This window comes from Pleurodeles waltl, chromosome 12 (genome assembly GCF_031143425.1).
Source record: "Pleurodeles waltl isolate 20211129_DDA chromosome 12, aPleWal1.hap1.20221129, whole genome shotgun sequence".
Taxonomy (NCBI): domain Eukaryota; kingdom Metazoa; phylum Chordata; class Amphibia; order Caudata; family Salamandridae; genus Pleurodeles; species Pleurodeles waltl.
Window position 1 is genome coordinate 618,533,446 of NC_090451.1, and position 19,107 is coordinate 618,552,552.

Genomic DNA, 19,107 nt, shown 5'->3' on the forward strand with positions numbered 1-19,107 from the left:
CTTGCCCCCTGTTCTGAAGTCTCAGGGCCATCAAAGACTTCCCCTACCAGCACCTTGACTCTCTGCTGAGACTCCTGCCCTGACAAGTGGTGACCTATCCAGTCCCTGGGCCTTTGAAAGGAGAAGCTGGTGAAAATCTAAGAAAACCAACTTCGGACAACTCAGGACCGACGCCACTGCGGAACCCCGTGACGTCGCCTGCAACCAACTCCGTGGTCCTCGCTGGAGTGCGACAACCCTTGCAGGCCCGACATCTCTGCAGCCCCACCGAAGTCCACAACTCCATGGAAGTCGCCGCACCACATAGTGACCACCGGATATCGACCCGAAGTGCGTGGATTCAACGCTTCGCACTGACGCCGCCTCACCTCCACCGCTCCGCAGCAAGGACCCAATGCCTCTTCGTGATACCTCCTTCGCCCCGCAGCACCGGAACTGACGCCACCTCGGATCCAGCGACACTATGATTCCCGACTTCGCCCACCGGTTGTTCTCACATTTTACTAGGGTACTGTACCTGGGGTCTGCGTGACTCTGTACCCGGCGCCATTGGCGTCTGATGGTGGGGAACGATTCTGTCACGATACAGTGTTCTCATCTCATTGAAGCATGTTGTGTTTCTAAGCGCTTTTTTTTTAGTTTAATCTTTAAAAATTCATAACTTGACTTGTGTATGTCAGATTTTTGTCGTTTGGGTTTCATTTTGTTCAGATAAATATTGCCTATTTTTCAAAACCTGTGTTGAGTCATTTTGTGGTGTTTTTACTGAATTACTGTGTGTGTTGGTACAAACACTTTACACCTTGTCTCTGAAGTTAAGCCTACCTGCTCCTGCCAAGCTACCCAGGGGGTGAGGGGGGGTTAACTGAGTGTGATTCTCTTTCACCCTGACTAGAGTGAGGGTCCTTGCTTGGACAGGGGGTAACCTGACTGCCAACCAAAGACCCCACTTCTAACAGTACTGTTGGTCCACTTCAACTCGGGCGGTACAGCACGGTGCGTGGTGCTTTCAGGAGTCTGGTTTAGTGGGTCCAGAATCCTCTCAGTTTGTCTTGGGGTGCCTACAAGATGCAGGGAAGTAGCTCCGCTGCTCGAAGGGAGTTCATGGGTCTTTGTTGAAGGCAGTCAGGCCCGCTCCCCCAGGCTTTTGGAGGCGCAGCAGCTTGCAGGATGAGTCGACTTTGGTGCAAATCAGCGGGAACAGCAGGCAGGCCAGTAGAGCTGGGGCCAAGTCAGGTGCTTCTACCTTGGGCTTTGCTTTTGCGGCTCTTGAGGTTCCTTGTTCTTCATAGGTAAGCAGGAGTCTGCTTTCTTAGTGCCAGAGGCTCTCCTAAATACTGCATTTAGGGGCGTTTCGAGGAGTGTAAGGTAGTAGCCAAAGGGCTAATTACCCCTGGGGGTCACAACACCCCCTATTTAACCACTTCCTGTGTGTCTACATCAGGCAGACCATCTTAGGGGTGGAACTGACCTGAGGGGTGGACACACCACCCTGAATACTAAATTTACTGCCTGTCCAGGTGCCAGATGGGCCCTGGGTCAGAGAGTCAGCATCTCTATGAGTGAAGACAGATCTGTATTCCATGGACAGTGGGCTTCTTTGAAGCCCCTGCCTTGGAATGCAGGTTCGCAGGCCATTCTGTTGGATGGGGTATGTAAATAGCTCTCCCTGAGCAGGCTTGGTTTATGACCACCCCAAGAGCAAAGGCTCTAACCCTTGTGGTGATCAGATTTGTGTCTGGTGGTGCAGGCTGGATAAAAACTGGTCAGTCTGCATAGGAGGATATGTAGTAGGTTTTCAAGGGGCACCTGTGAGGTGCTCCCTGGATGCATGTATTAATAAATCCATCAGTGAGGGGTTATTAATACAAAATGTTTGATACCAAACATCCCTATATTCAGTGAAGCCATCATGTAATATTAATACAAAATGTTTGATACCAAACATCCCTATATTCAGTGAAGCCATCATGTAACTTGGAAACTCGTATTGACCAGTATCCAGCACATGTACTTGAAATGGCTTCCCTGCTCACTCACAATGCCTAAGAATCAACAAAGATTAAGAAAAAAAAATACTATCCACCACTCAACTCACTTCTCATATACTCATTCACTCCAATGATCAATCTTAATAAAGGAATATCTAAAATTTATATTTAATAAATAATCCCAAATACAATGAAAATATAAAACCATTTAAAAACAAATCTGGCAGGCCCCTTGGGGTACCGCTATGCAGTCTCTAGTCTAAAACAGATAAATTGGGATACAAAACAGAAGACGCTCGCCCCGCCGCCCCCCAAGTATTATCTCATGCCGTCCCAATTTTGGTATACAGTGGCCAATTGATTCATGCCACCAATTTTTCATCTGTTTTTGGGCAATTCCAATGGGTCCAGCAATCTAGTTTGCGTCAAAGCGTTTCGATGGTCTTTCACAGTCCATTCACCACCTTCCTCTGGACGATTGTATATTCTCCCAACACATTAATTTCATGTCTGCATCCATAATGAATCATAAAAGCATTAAAAGTTCCCTAGTAATCGTCAAATCATATCTGGTACATAGCTGGTTCTGTGGTTCTCCATCTCATACTAGTAATGTAAGCGTGTTGTGATAACGGGTGAGCAAAATTGCAAAGTAATATATATATATATATATATATATATATATATATATATATATATATATATATACATATAAAAATTATTATTATTATTTTTTTTCAAAATATGCATTTATTAGCATTAATTACACACAAAAAAGTACTTAGCCGGTTTCTTGTTTCACAATTGGATGTGAAGGCATAACTTGCATAGAAAACTCATGGGAGATATGATTAGGAGATTGATTTGAGCATAACATCTTTTGGCCACAACAAACACCAGTTTTAAGTTCCAGTGAGAGATTGCCTGCTCAAACCAGCCTCCAACGGGCAAAGATGTCAAAAAAAGCGCAACAACTAAATGAAAGATTTGTGAAATTTGCATAATCTAAAATATATGCAAATTCCACAAGGGTTCTCACACACAAAAATTCTGCTGAGCCTATTTGTGACCTCAGGTGGAGATGGTCATGGAGTAATTCACATTGTGCTGTGTGTGTATTGGTTTTGCTTGTCATCTTATATTGAAACAGCCGTGTTCCTTGGATCCATGACAGTGAGATTGCCAGGCTCTTGAATTGTAACGCTGTCCCATCCCAGGATGCAGAGTTTTTTTCGTTTTTTTTTTTGGGGCCGATTTTATATTTTTCACTATTTTGTTGTGAATGGTATGAAATCTATTTTCTAGTGACATGTCTGTAGCATCCTCCAATAAGGCCTTGCAGTGGTTAATTTAAAAAAAAAAAAAAATGATAATAATAATTATATAAAGTGCCAGGGCTCTTATCAGGAGGACACTGCAGCCTGCATCACCCACTGCCAATGCCAGAGCTGCAGACAGTACCTACACAACTACTAACCATCACACTCCTACAAGTGTGACAGTTCAGACTATTTCAGGCCTGCAAAGCTATAAGACTAGCTTGGGTGCAGGTATTAGTTGTTTTAATGTATATTGTGTTAACAAACAACTGTTGTTCTGCTCACCTCTAGATTACACACACAGTGCCATCATGTGGCAGATTGTCATAAATGCCGGTGCTGACAATTAGGTGCTAGTGCTGGGCACCAGAAACCACTGGTGCAAATTAAGCACTACTTGTACTATGGAGTACAGATACATGTGTTTGCTACTTGCAAACAGGCACTTTTTGGTTCTTTTGCAGTCTGGTTTCTGTTTGCTTTGATGCCATGCTAATGGCAGATTTTGTGACCCGCGAGTACTAATAAACAATAAAAACAACATAAAGTACAGTCTTTTATACATAACAAATGGGCCAATATTGTGTATCATTTGATTACTGCAGTCAAAGTTTAATATCGCTGTGCTATTTGTATTGCGCTTAGTGTACGCAAACGAAATAAATTATGAGCCTTTCATTATTTAAACCCTGTGTCTGTAGGCCAGAACATATGAATTTAGGAAGGTTTTCCAGCATTAGATGACTTCCTGTCACATGACTTGTTGTCTTCCAAGAGTTTCTCTCTTGTTACAAAGTGCTTTCACAAGGAAAATTAGCTTAGCGCTAGGTTACTTGCACAGGTGAGGTTAATTCGAACCAGACCTTAAAGTCCTCCCGTACCTGGCCTCTTAAAATAGCTATGGTGGATAATTAAAAAGAAGCAGTGCTATATACAGCTCTTGTATACAGCTGGTGAGCTCATGTTGGCCACAATTCCTACAAACCTCAAGTGAAAATCTGTCTGGGTTGAGAAACCTGACATAATCCGACCACAAAATATGTGCAGTACGTGTTATGACTGAGTCCCAAAATGATTCCCTGTTTAATGGCCCAGAAAGGATTAAGGATGTTCTAACAGGGCTTTACGCTTATCACATACCCACTCACACTTGGCATCATTGCAACAGTTAGCCGATTATGAGGTTTACCACATTCGAAGCGGAAAACCGATCTAGAGGCGTCACTTGCAAGATCCTCCCCCTTTCTTTGTTCCTCTTCCTCCTTTCTTCTTCGTACTTTTTTTTATTTGTATGTTTCTTTGTTTGTTTCTTTGATTCTAGAATTCTATCCACAAGGTTATAAAAGGTGTATTTTGTGATGGTCTCTTGTGATGCCTCACTCTTTGTTGGGCAGATTGGACCTCACCTGTCTATCGTAAGCGTAGTTTTAGAATTTTACGTTCTGATAACAAAGTAGATCATGCAGGAGGTTTACATTAATATTGATCAGTAACGTTGAAGGGCAGGAACCCTGCAGTCCTTTGACTGGACCTCCATTGGAGAAGGATACGGGTTACTCACTACAGTCCTGGCAGCCTAGTTTCCTAAAAGCAAGTGGGATCACTCACCCAGCGGCCTCTGGCACCCCCCCACACCCCTCAGCCACTGAGGCACGCTACTATGGCTAAGGGAGTCAAAGGCTGTGGGAAGGTCAGTGGGCATCAGGATGGTCTGGTCCCCTTTGTTCTGGGAACGTTTGGACGTAAAGCAATGCAAACTCCGTGGCATGCGCTAGAGTGAAGCCAGGCTACGTAGATGCCAAATGTTTCACTGGCACAACATATGCATGAAGTCCTAACGTAGCAGCTGTATTTACTCATGTAACAAATCCAGGACATCAAACACCAGTGCCTCTCTCTCACTCACACTTCCCACATCCACAAAAGCAAAACTGGAGGTCCCCCATTCTCCCACATCAACCAATTACATGGAAAGACCTCCCGCAACACATCAGAGCCTCCTCCTCACTTTTTGAGTTCTTCAAGAAGTTGTAGGCCTTGCTCTTCAAATGAGCTTCTTGGGGAACCACAAAACTATTCACCTGCCTATGTGCCTGTACATCCTCTCTGGTGATTATTGTGCTATACAAATCAAAATAACATAACCAAAACGCAAAACACGAACCAGGATTGAATAGGGCATTTTTAGTGTAGGTTATTTTAAAAGAAGCAATAGAGTACTCCTTGTAAATAACAACAACAAAAACTGAGAATGGCGGAAGAACAACAGACCACGTCAGTTTGAACATGCTGCCCTTTGCGTTCATTTTACACTTTCTCCAGTTAAATTCACCTGTATGTTCCCTTTTGCATCATCTTAGGAGCAACCCAAATGTTTACAATTTTTTTGTGCCTCAGTGGATGTGCAGTGCACCAAAAGTAACCCCTCACAATGTATTCTTGTACAGTACCCCCTTTTGACCTTCTTACTGTTGGCTGGGGCCTGGTGGCTGTAAAACTTGTTCTTGTTTTGGGTGGGCTGTTGTATTACTCCACCCCCAGAGAGATGTCTACCACACTTGTAGGCAAACATCCAATAAACCCAAGCACAAGGAGCCCCTTTCTTTTGTGGGTGTGGCGCCCCCTGCATTAAGCCTGTGTGCTTAAAGGGGGGCTAGCTAATGTCAGCAAAAGCAGGGCCCACTATTCGTCATTACGTCTTCCCCAGATACATTTTTCAACTGGAAACACAGTTACTCACCAGAGTAGCTTCCCTGCATCAATGTTTGCCTTAGTGACCAAAGTGCATGATGGGAGCCAGTTGAGCCTTATCTACCCAGCAACCGCTCCCTTCTCCTCCAGTTAGGTTATGTGGCAGATCTGGATTCCAAATTAATTTTCCAGAGCATGACAGAGCCTGAAACCCAGACCTCGTCCTGATTGACTGGTGCCAAGAACTCTGACTAGCGCATTAAATCTGATCACCATTGGTCTTCTGCACAAAAGTCTGGTACTGAGATCCCACACAAACAAGAACTTTGCCCTCCTGTACACCTAGAGCTCTGCGACCTGTCGGCATCCCCAAGCTGAGACTAATACTGAAGCTTGGATCAGGACCAAGACAGATTTGCATAATGCTGGATCTAATCTTTGGTGGCCTGGTGGGCAAAAGAACACTGGGTTGGATGCTACCTAGAGTGATAGCCGGTGGTTACACTTAATGCAACAATCTTGCCATCACCTTCTGTGTGTTCGAGTATGGCATACCCTGCTTCACTGTGATGCTGAGGCCTGAGATATCAATGTTTCAACATGCCAGCACTGTATTTTTCAGCTGTGATTGCCTGTTCCCAAGGCATAGCCGTTTAGTTTTGTTTTGTGGAATACAGAACGCGGTACACTGGATAACATTATTGGGCCATAACTGATAGCGCCAAGAGATCTGGACATTGATGTAACCTGCGAATATTCGAACTTTTAGTTTTTTTTTTTTTTTTTTTTTTGTAATTCGAGTCTTGTCTGACTTTCATACTACATTTTTTTTATACTTTGGCTTCCTTCCCAAGTAGTCAAAAACTTGAGCAGGAGAATTTTTTTTTTTTTTGTTTAATTGTATATGTCACTAACAATGCATATAACGCAAAGGCAGATTAATACATAGTATGATAATACAGTATGTGTAGTTACATAGCAAACAGTTGATTTCAAAACCAGGAAAAGGCAACAGTAAACATAAACCAGGCACTGAATAGATCTCACTAATGCAATAATATCTCAGTGATATATGAGCTCCGATGTCCCAAGCGAAGAGATCATCACATAACAGCGTGGGATATCAGACACAAACAGGATCAGCTCTGAGGCAGTACAGCCATTAATCAAGTTCCAGCACTAACAAATAAGAGCGTAAGAGGTACCAAAAGTCCCTCTGCTGAGCAGCCAGTGGTACAGTTAAGGTGTTTGTCCCCGACCAGACATCCCAGAAGGAAATATCTTTAAGCCAGTACTGAAACTCGGTGCATTCCTGCTCCCCCACATCATGGTAACTCTAAGTTTGCACAAAAGCAGACCTGTGGCAGTAAACTTGCAATAGTTTTCCGCACGGCCTTGACGTAACCTAGAAGTATCATATCAGGAGTGAGTTGGATAGCACGATCTGTCATGTCAAGCAGTGCTGTCCTAACTAAATTCCAAAATGTAGCATCTGCCAGGCAGGACCACGCTACATCGAGAAAATCCGCTCCCCCAGTACCACAGTGATCATATTTAGCGTCATCAGAGTGATAATAGCGCGCGAGGGTCACCGTTGTCAGGTACACCCGGTGCAAATAGTTGTAATGAATTCAAGGGTATCTGATATTTGGGGAAATCTCTTTGGTCTGTTGGCAACAAAATTGCCCCTGTTCATCAGAAATGGCGAGTCCTGCGTCTCCCTCCCATAACAGACTCCTTGGAAGAAGAATCCACCACAGGGAATTCTAATACTGGCCATTCCTCCAGAAACATAAAGAGGAGATGGCCTCGTGTGAAAGCTTACTGTAAGTAATATCCTTCAGGGTAGCGGGGGAAACACCCAGGTATTCTCGGTATGTTTTGAACCTATGTGCCATAGACATTTCTCTCAGTGTGTTGATGTGGCTCTTACCAAGAGCTCAGAGGAGCAATCTCGCTGCAACCAGTGGTAATGTGGTGTATATGGCACCAGAATAAAGAAGTCGGTCTGTTCCACGCCCAAACAGCACATCTGACAGTGTGAATTTCATGGGATGGTCTTGGAAACTGCGTATATGGGGCAGCAGAGAGTGGGAGAGAGGAAAGTGGGCCCTGCTCAAGGACAACATGGGTGGCTTTCCTGCTATAGTGATGGATAAACTGTACTTGTGCCATCAGGTAATACACTTCAAAATGAGGGGCTGCAATACTAGCCCTGTGATATTGGAGTTGCAGTGTATGCCACCCAGTCCTTGGTTGCTTGAACGTCCATGCCAGCCTAATCATGAGGGAGTCCAGCCAAGCAAAGAAGGCCTTATTTAAGGAAACTGGAATGTTTTGGAATGGGTAGGCTTCCTTAGGTAAAACTATAATTTTCTCCAGGGCCATCCTGCCTGCCAAAGACAATCTGGGTTTGCAGTACGACCAGATCTCGCCTGTAGTTCTCTTAGATGATAATAGAAATATCCTCATGATGATAAGAGAAGGAGGATTTTTAATGAGTCCTATGGAAATGCTTTCCAAAGTCATCAACCTGGGCCGGATTGGCCGTTTTTTTCTATTTTGGCTGGAGTCCGTGGAGGCCGGGTTTTTGAAAGTCAATGGCCACTGACTCTGTCAGCAGCCCCCTGGGGTTTATTGCAACTTGCAAAAAGAAAGAAAGACAGAGAGCAATTAGAAAGAAAAAAACAGGAACTAAGCAGGGCTGGGTTGAACATTTTTGTGGGGGCTGCTTTGGTTGCTAGTCCAGCCCTACCCACAACTGAGTGTCCTCTCCAAAATACCGCAGTTTCACATGTTTAGAGCTCCGTATTAAACTTGTTCCGCTATCCATGGTGCTGAAACTCCATAGAACACCATAGGATAGTTGTTTCCAATGAGAGGTTCCTGGGCAGGAGCCCTAGACAAGATACAAACCTGATGCATCTACCGCCTTTTGTGCCCAGACTAATTTACTGACATAACTTTGAAAGGGTTAATGCTAGAATCAGCAGCCTAGACTAGTCGCTTTAGTGCTTACCGCTCTACAATTTTAAGGTGTTTTGTAGAGTTCTATAATGTCAAGAAATGACATGTAATGGACATGTGAGTTATTGGAATGATTGAACCCTCACTTTATTTTCCTTGAGCTACTCTTTGACTGGTCAACCAATCTACCCACAAGAGCCAAGGATGCTTTGGGACAGGTTTTGCATTGTTAAGGTGACCAGATGGCTCCCTGTCACCACTTTTCTGTTACAAATGAGGGCTCTGTCGGAGCTGTAGTCTTGTTTCATTTTGATTGTGCCAGTTGGACCAGCACACCTGATAACAATGATTTGTAAAAGCAAAGTCCCAGAATGGAAGAGTGGTGTTCTGGGAGGTGGAGCCTTCTGCTCAGCCTATGGACTGCAGACCCAGTGACTTCCATCTTGGTCAATAGACAACTCTTAGATTCCCGCCTCAGTTATCGTCAGTGGTCCATCAAGAATCTGTGAAACGGCCACAAACGGGCCATTAAAATTCGCAGGCCTCAGTGTTTAAAACTCTAAACTGTAGTGTTAAGTTTAAAAGCCAGTAAGGTGGCTCATTGGTGTGGGGACCGGGTTCGTGTTGGCACGTACACATTCTGGTGCTTGTAGGTTTTGCATTTCCTGTTCCGAAGGCCGGTCTGCAGGACGCAACATGCAAATCCTAAACATGAGAATTCAGCTCTGCCTAGGCCGACTCATCCTTTCGACTTTTTAGAAATAATAAAATGTGGACCACCGAGCTACCGAGATGGAAGACCCGGTACTGATGCGCCAAGAGTCAATTACGCTTGTGTTGTTCACTATATGAGAGAGAGAAAAAAAACAAAAGTCTCCTCGCCAGTCGCGCGCTGATTGAGTCCCGCGCTTTCATTTAATTCAACCGCTTGGCCTGTGGTACTGCATGGCAGTGGGTTGGAAACGAAACCGTAAGTCCCAGTGACATGGAGGCTCTGGCTGATGTTATAATTGAATGCGGGTTGAGGTTGGTAAATAGACTGCGCCCTCCGACACATTAGCATAACTGTGAAGGAGAATGTGGGGCGTTGTCAGGCGACTGTTGTCACTGTGGCCCCAGGTCACGTGCCTGCCCTTCACACAAAACATGTTTTTTTTGCTAACAGACCTGGGCATGCTGAGACCTAACCCTGTAGTAAGCAATGCACAACTACTTGATTAGCCCTGACTTTAAAAATGTAACTTAAAACCCAGATCTAGCCGAGGACGGTGTGTGTGGTATGGGCCTCATGGCGCTATACAGTGGCCTTGACTCTGTGCTTGCCGTGGGGGTCTGCAGACACAGCATCCGAGCCTTACACTTCCTTCTAATGAAGCCAAATGAAGGGCAAGTACGTTACCAGTGTGTTTTCTGAAAATATGCCATAGATCTGGCCCTCTCGGACCTACTTTGGACACACCTGGCCCGAGTGGACCAAGGGAGGTTCCCAGCAGGGGGACCTGGGAGAGGCCCGAAGGGCTGGGATCCAGTCAGGGGCATTACCTCTCCTGCTTTGGCTAGAAGTCTGCCCCTGAGGGCTTCACGCCGCTCCAGCTGTACCAGCGGGGCGAAGAGGGGGAAAGGAATCCCAGAAATGAGTACTAAAGAGAGAAGAAGGGATCTTATTACTGGTGTTGACATTCTGGTGTAGGCGGTTGGTTCGCAGGACAAGCTTCGACACGCGTCCCCTATCGCCTCAGGATGGTGCCCAAAACAGCTCAGGTTGTTAGCTTTTTCGATGTGTGTTTTTTTTTTTTTTCTAATTATCCTAGATGTGATCTGAGGCAAGCTGGGGCCGAGGCTGAGGTGAAAGCAGGTGTGAGAGGAGGTGGAGAGAGGATGCCTGCCTACTAGGGCCTCCCAGTGCCTGCCGAGGGAGGTGAGGAGGCGGAGAGGAGCCCTGTGTCACCGGCTGCCGAGCGGTGGTGGGGAGCCCTGTCACCCCTCTCCAGTCCCATCCGAGGCAGAGGGCTGGGGTCCCCCTGCTACTGGCCTCCGCTTGCCGAGCCTGGCCTCCAAGGGCTTGCCTGAGGTGAAAGCGCGCCGAACCCCTCTGGTCTGCCTCTACCCGCTGGAAGAACGGGATCGCGCCTAATCCCACCGGACTGAGGAAAGCCATTTCTTGCTGGGAAATGTCGTGCTGAGGCTCAGGGAGTAGAGTGACGAGTGCCGTCGATCTTGCTAGTACCGACGAGAAGGCAGAGGGAAAGACAACTGTCTTGGAGCCAGAGAGCGAAAGATCCAGGACTGGTTGCAGGGGCCGGATGTGGAGAGGAAACTGTCGTCATTGACTCTCAGTGGCCTCTTGTTGGAGGGGACTGGGGTAGAGCCGAACTGGGGCTCCCATAGTCTTCCACTCGGTTGGGACAGTCCTTCCTCCTTGTACTGGGAGGAGCTGGTCTCCTCCACACCTGTGTGACTGTCACACGCACGTTTGGGTTCCAGCTGTTTGCAGAGGCGGTCCCTGCCACCACCCTCCCGCCTCCACCACCCAGGAGCACCTGGAGCTCCACCGGTGTCTCCTGGCCATGGACCGCAGCCGGTGGAGCCACAGCCTTTCCGCGCAGTGACCAAGCTCGTCGTGGTGAAACAAGAAGACTTCACTCCTGGAGACACCTGAGGAGCCTGTGGAAGCATGAAGCGGATTTTCTCCTGCTCCTCGTCCCAAGTGGCTGTAGGTAGCATTGTTTATTTAATTTGCATTTTGTTCTGACATCTGGATTCTCTTGTGGTCGCCATAGTACAAGCTTGACTCCATCTCTCCATAATTCTTGTTGAAATTTTTTAGAGCTGCTTTAACCCAAATTTTGAGGTGTGGATGAATGTTTCCCTCGTTTATTGGACATTATGTGTACTTGTATAATTCTAAAATCATCTTGAAGTGTGCTGGGCAGGGGGTGGGCTGCGACATTGTACCTTAATGTTTGGTATCAGATGAGACATGAATTGTTTTCTGAAGAATAGCTCATTGTATTGTTATGGTCTCATTACTTTTTCCAGATGCCTCTCCTAAATTTATTAATATAATTCAAGTATTGTGCACGAGGGGTTACCACGTTCTACTTGGATATGTGGTATCAAGTGGTTTTCTGAAGAACAGAAGATTGGATTGTTGAGGGCTCATTACAGATATTTCCCAACACCTATCCTAGTTTGATTGACACAATTACAAGCGCTGTGAGTAGGGGATGATGCATTCTACTTAGCTGTTTGGTACCAGGTGGGTCTTAGGTTGATTGTAGAACAGCAGATTGGATTGCTGGGATCTCCTTACAGATATCCCCAAACCGTTCCTAATATAGTGACTTAATTATGGGCGTTAAGGCGCTTCACCAATGCCAACAGGTTCCTCTGGCTCTAGGAAACTATTCCTTTGCCAACCTAAGTATCGCACATTTTTGGCAAGCGGCATGACTCCTGCACGCCCTGTCTTGCCCAGCAGGGAATGAATAGTGACCCTGAAGGTAAATTTACCAAGGTTTTAGATATGGTGTGATCAGATCCTAAAAGACAGTTGGCGGGCACCATGAATGTAGCAAGCCTAATAATTATTTAAAGTGCAACTGAGTTCACAGTGGCACTAATTATTATTATTGCAGGCTCAGCCTCTCAGGTTTCACAAGTGTTATTACTACCTTCTGCACGCCTTACCTTTTAATTTTATTGTAAGCGTAAATGGACGTTTGGAGTGCAGTTGGCTTTTTAAGGCATGTAAGACTGTTTTAGTTAGACATCATCTTTGTCACTGTACAATACTGAAAAAGCTCTTTCCCATAAAGCATATTTAAATGCTCCTTCATATTTAAATGTTTTTTTATTTTTATTTTTTATTACCCAATCCAAAGGCACTTGTTTGATCAACGTGTACCGATAAACACTTGACTCGAGCCCTCTGAGAATCGAGCATGTGGATTTTATCTACTGCCCTTGTTTGGCAGTTTAAGATATTAGTTGATCCTTAGAATCTCAAAAAACGAACCCTATTTCAACTCATAACTGAACTTTGTCACTACTGTTAACACCGACCTTACTCTATACGCAAACCTTGACCCTAACCGGTAACCCAAACCCTAACACAGAACGTAATCTATTCCACAGCAGTGACCCTTATCCTAACCTGTAACTTGAACCTTATTTTATACGCCAACACTCTCCCTGGCCTTATTCAGAACCTATAGACCTCAGATTTAATTATTTTTTTTAAAGAATATATACACATTTTTTTTTTGTCACCCCGACCTAAAAATAAGTTTTGGGGTAACTTATTTTCTGTATGGATTAGTATGTTGTTGAGGGTTTCTTCATAGTGACATTGTTTTTGTGCAGTCAGGTGGCAGAGCAGGATTTCAGGGTCTCAGGCCTCCAAGACACTAGGCTTCAATGCTGTGATCCCTCTATCCTTGCACCTTATCAATGATGAATAGATTCTACAACTGCTGACTGTTGACATTTGTGGGTAAAGGGGGATGTGGGGGGCAATGGGACTTGTGGAGGAGGGTGGTATATTTCCTATTCCTCAGCTAGAACCGCTGCTTCTAAGGCTTTAATAGCCAGGGAAACTGGAATTATGCGAATATGCGGCTGCGGTGATTTTTGTAAAATAATTATATATTTTCCACATTTGCCACATAATCCATCATCTCCTGCATAATCTGCAGATTTTAACAAAAAAAAAATGTGCTCAAACGGTTCAAAAGTTACTAAAAATGCAGCAGCACGTGTTGCTGCACAGTGAAAGGCCCTTTGCAAAGCAGAACTTGTCACCTTTTTGTTGCTTATTGCTATATTTGGGTATTAAAGTAGTACTAATGAGGTGCTACCAATGTCCAGCCAGTGTTACCAGGTTTATAAATGACCAAATAATTAATACTTTTACAAAATGTGCCACATTAGGCTGCATAATTTCCGTGTTTTTGCTGCATAATTTATTCAACCCTGCCACATAATTTGGCCCTCTTCTGCCACATAATTCCAGTGGCCCTGGTAGTAGCCATCCCAGGTCTAGGAGCGGCAGATAAAGGCACAATTTCAGAATTTCAACATAGGATAAATGAGCACGCAGTGCATAAATGGCAATAATTTTAATATCTTGAAAGCCCATCACAGATCTGGCCCTCCCAGATCTGCCCTTGAAACGCATGTCCTGTGCAGCGCACTTGCCACCTTCCATGAGCCCTGGGCCTTTTTCAACAGAATTTTGTGAAAGTAGTCCGTACATATGGATCCAATACTTTAGGATATGGCTCCATTGCTTTAGGATTTCAAGCTGTTTCTTAAGAGTTCTTGGGATCTCTCAGTTCTGTGAAGGTCAGATTGAAGGCCGGAAGGTGCCAGAGGCACTAGATCTCGCAATGCAGGATTATAAAGGACCTGCAAGCAAGTGTTCGTAAGGGTGACCAGTGCCCTTGAAGGTAAGATGAGCCACCATTGGAGGACTTCAGACCGAGAAGTATGGGGAAGTAAGGTCAGTGAATATTAAGATTAGACAGGTGAATATTTAAACACACGTACATTAATAAGGGGTGTGGGGAGGTTGCTAAATGGCAGAGGGTGTTAGTAGAATGAACAAGTACTCAAAAGACAGAAAATGTTGCGAACAGATTAGGAAAGTAGATAAAGGATGAGAAAGTTCAAAAAGAGAAGGAAATATGTAAGTGAGAGTGGGGAAGCCGGTTAATGGTGGAAAATATTAATATGGGAATGTGGCAGTAGGTAAGACGAAATGGCATCCGGAAAAAAGAGACAGTAGGGCACGGTCTAATACAGGTGAACATAGGCGAGAGATGTGATGAGTCTGTTATCATCAGCACAGACTAGAGGGCCTTTATAAGAAAGGAAGTTGATGGCCAATCAGGTCAGAAGGTCCATCTGGTCTGTCCAGGTCCTGACAAAACTTCACAGGTGGTCTGGTTATCGATGCATGCTTTTAGTATCACTGCCTTCTTCCTCGTCTTTGTTAGACATTTTAATGCAGATATCATACCCCCTCCTCCATCACTGCTATGGAAGATGGGTGACTTATAAATTAGGCCAAGCATCATTTTCATTTTTAATCACTGATTATTTCCCCTTTGTTTTAATCCTGCTTGAGCTGGGGCATCTTGTAGATAATGTGAAGGATTACTATCCAGAATCGGACAGAAGGCTCCAGATATAGCCACTAGAGACATAAATGTTTGGACAGGTCTTCCAGAACTAGACACGGTACACTGAGAGCAGCTGACTAGACAGTCTTCATGATATGGCAAGATCTGTTGTTTCTTGTAATGTACTAACAGCTAAATTCTTCTTGTGCTGTTGCCAATGACACCTTCAGAGGCGGAGACTGTACACCAGAAATATATTTAATACCCTGGGTGAAGCCTCCAGAAGTAAACCGAATATTCATGAGTATGGCTTTTTGTAAAGCACAGCATTCACACAAGCAAGTACCTCCGCTCACTGTGGGCCAGACTTTAGTGATGTTTCGGATAATTCTGAGTTGTCTTCTTGTGGATGAAAGTTGACTTCTTTCAGGTGGTGACTTGTGATCGACTTGGTGGGCTAGCTGGCAGCGGAATACTCAACAGCAACAAGCGGCATCTATGCAGCTTTCACTGATTTCCACACCTGGTGTGCATTGTAAGTTTTCCTAAAATGGAATGGAGAACCTGTGTTTTTTTTTTTTTGTTGGTCCCAAACAAATGTGTGTTCTCGGGTGAGGGTGCAAAATTACACATCAGTTCTTCTCAGCCATACTGTTAGTGTTTATTTGGTACAAATTTAGCTTGGGAACAGTTGTGTGCCCTACATCGAGGTGCTGGGAGATGATTTAAGATCGTGTGTGTCAAGTGGTGATGTCAGGTTGTGGAGACTGTTGGGCCCCAATGCTCAAATGTTTGCTTTTGTTGTGTTCCTCAATAAACGCTTCATATGTGGACCATAAGTTCTGCATCCAAGCCTAGCACAGTTAAAAAAAAAAAAAAACTCTGTGCGCTGATTCGCTGATTTCACATGCAGTCCAGCTGAGTTGCCACTAAACAGTGAAACCTTTACATAGGAGATTACATCTTGAGTTGAGAATAACGGTTATTGCGCGACCGTTTGTTGGTTAAAAAAGCCTAATGATTCATTGGCAACAGCCTCGTGGCCCCTCTTTCAGGCTATAGAAATGAGATGCAGGTGATATGCTGGTAGCTTAAGCCCGCCATTCATTGCATCCGGGATGAGAACAGACAAGAAGAGAGAGCAGGACAAGCTCCGAGTCTAGCGCGAGATGTTAGCGGCCGTACACGGGGAGTGAGAAGAGACTGAACTCCCACAGGAACGCCTACATATGTAATTTTTATTAGGGAAGAGACCGCAGTGTATGATATGCCTGCATTGCCAAACGCCTAATATTCACATATTGTTTACCAAACTGAATGTTCTAATGTGTTGTCGACTCTGCTTCTGTATTATCGATTCCCTTACAGTAAAAATGGTTTTAAATAAATGAGCCTTGCTGTGCGTTGTTGCACCTCAGACGGGGGAGGGGGGAGGTAGTGCACGTGCTTTCCATTGGATGCTTCAGGCAGAGGCCGTGGGAGCGCCCTTGACCTCAGGGGTGTGCTTTAACCTCTCGCACGAGCATAGACTTGGAGTTCCCTCATGCTTGTCTCCGAGACCTCCCATCCGTAATAATGCAGTGCTTTGTGGTCGAGAATAGTGGGGTGAGCTTGTTGAGGCGAGCGGCGTTTTATTGCGTCATCTGAGAGGGAGTATTCGCTAGTCCGCAGAAGTAGTGTGAATGTTGGCGTCCAAAAGGACTCGAGAAACTGGATTTGTTTCAGAGGAGGCGGCCCATAATTACCTAATTTCTTCGACCTCTGTAAAATGTCTTCCCTGACTCATAAAAGCTCCGAGTTGAAACTTTGCAGCGGCCCTCTTTAAAGGCAGTTAAACCCGAAATGTTTAGGTTCTACAATGACACTGAAATGTCCTTCGTGGAGCTGAGATCATGGGTTGGCAAGCGTATGGTGCAGTGACGTAGCAAACGGCCTCGTGCCATGAAGGGAAGTGGCCCTCGGCCCTATGGTTGGGTAGAAGAAGCCAGCCATAATTGGCGTGCAGGTGGTCCGACACACGACTTGACCTTTACTTATGTGGTGGATGAATTGTGCCCTAGTGGTTACTTACGAAGTAGAAAAGAGAGACCTGCCTTTCGATTGGCTGAAATGTCATCCACGCTTTTTCTTATTGTTCTCTTGTTTTCTAATTGTTTGAACCTTAGTTGTCAGCGCCTCACTTGCTCATATAAGTGTTTTTATCCCTCTATCTCGGTTTTTTGGTTTCTTTTTTTTAAGCCTCGTCAACTAAGAGCTGTCTGTCCGTGACCTTATGTTTCCAAAACGCTACTCCGTACATGCAATATAGGCACATAATAATAAGAGTGGGGTTAGAGTTAGCCCTTGCCATCCACTGGCCACTGATTATTAATTGGGTGAGTTTTCCATAATGTTATGGCCTCGCAAGGAAAACTGTATGGCTTTGCAAATGTTTTGCATTTGGTTCTGTGATATGGTGATATTTTAGATATTACCCTGTGGTAACCACTCCCATGTTCATCCTTCCCTTCCACTGCTGTCTGTGACCCCTTACCGGATGTGACCCCAATGATGGCGGCCACTACCCGGTCGTTTGGCTTTGCCAGTGCTTGTTGAATTACACAACAAGTAATGGTAAAGCATTGTATGACCATCGACATTCCAAAAATAAATATTCCAGTATTGCCGTATGTGGACTGTGGCCAGTGCTTGATTTGAGTTGGTGGTTGCCGGTGGTGGGCACCAGCACTTATTTTTTGGGACCGGGAATTATTTCTCCACCTCAAACGTTTCCCGAGACCAACAGAAACACAACGAAAAGACAGTGGTAGAAAAATATAGAAAATCAGTCACCAAGGGATAAAGCAGACGTCTGTAAGAGTGAGATAATGGGGCAGGGAGTGAAGAAGCCTGAGGTGGATTCTCTCTGCTCTAAACATTTTATAGTGCCAGCCACGTCCGTATGAGCAGCGATTTGGGCACCGGAACTTATTATTTTACAAATAAAGCACTGACTGTGCCATCCCATATTAGGTTACCAGAACCCTTAAAAACACGATTACAGAGCATGCACCGTAGTCCTTTAAGGACATGAGACTGCTCTACATTGAGAAAAGCTTTGTATGAGTGTGCAGCCATTCACAACTGATGATGTCAAATGCAGCACTGAAATGGTTTAGGATTTATTTTACGTAGGTGTGTAGAAGAGCTGATACAGTATCTCATTGAGGGCACAATTATATGCATTGTGTCAACAATGAAGGCTAGACTAATGAAAGAAACTGGGAACACAGTCATGAGACCTGTATCACTGCAGCATATCGGGTCACAGGGGAGAATCCAAGACAGAACGGTTAGGTAGTTGAAGGGTAAGGTGAATGCATCCGAGGAGGAAATGTGTGTGCAACTTAAGTCGCCGTTGTCCACTGGTCTCTTATTCTTCTGAAGTCAATAAAGAGTTCTCTTGAGTTGGGTAAGAAGTTCTGTTGTCAGCATTCCTGTTGTATTTACAATCATGGGGCAATTGGGGTAGTCGGAAACAGCAGAAGGTAGAGGAGCTTCAGCATGTATGCTTTAAGACATTGAGGCTGAGAGGAACAGAATCACCAGCTTCACCTCCATCGTTCAGGTATTGTACAAAGACACCGGAAATATTACCTGCTGGTTTCACTTTATTCAGAATCAGCTCCATGTTTGAAACCTACACTGAGGAGCTCCTTATGAGTTCAGCAGACGATTTACACCATTTGGCGAACTTTCGATGGGGAGGTTGCCGCCATTCAGGCTACCTCCCCGCCAGCCCCATTAAGAGTTTCCTGCTAGGTCAGTGGGCAGAAACCTGAGTTTCCACTTCCTGGCCTGGTAGAAAACAGCCTACAGCATTGTCTCGGGCTCGTAATGGAGCCGGCAGCAATGCTGTATACCGCAGGGTGCACCAGCACCCTCGCAATGTTCACTGTCTGCAAAGCAGACAGCGAGCATTGCGAGGGTACTGGCCAGGGGCCCCTGCACTCCCCATGCCAAGTGCATGGACAG

The 19,107-nt window shown here is 45.1% G+C and overlaps 1 protein-coding gene across 3 annotated transcripts in view; it reads left to right on the forward strand.

Annotated features, from left to right (window-relative positions):
• Positions 1 to 19,107, forward strand: part of ANKRD35 (ankyrin repeat domain 35) — a 436,761-nt gene that overhangs the window by 290,170 nt on the left and 127,484 nt on the right. Inside the window, exon 1 of one of the 3 annotated variants that reach the window (XM_069217934.1) lies at positions 10,560 to 11,681. The exons of the other annotated variants lie outside the window; for them this stretch is intronic. Coding sequence (XP_069074035.1) covers positions 11,643 to 11,681 — 39 coding nt within the window. The 5' untranslated portion in view covers positions 10,560 to 11,642. Of the gene's footprint in view, positions 1 to 10,559; positions 11,682 to 19,107 lie in introns of those variants that run through there. 3 annotated transcript variants of the gene reach the window in all.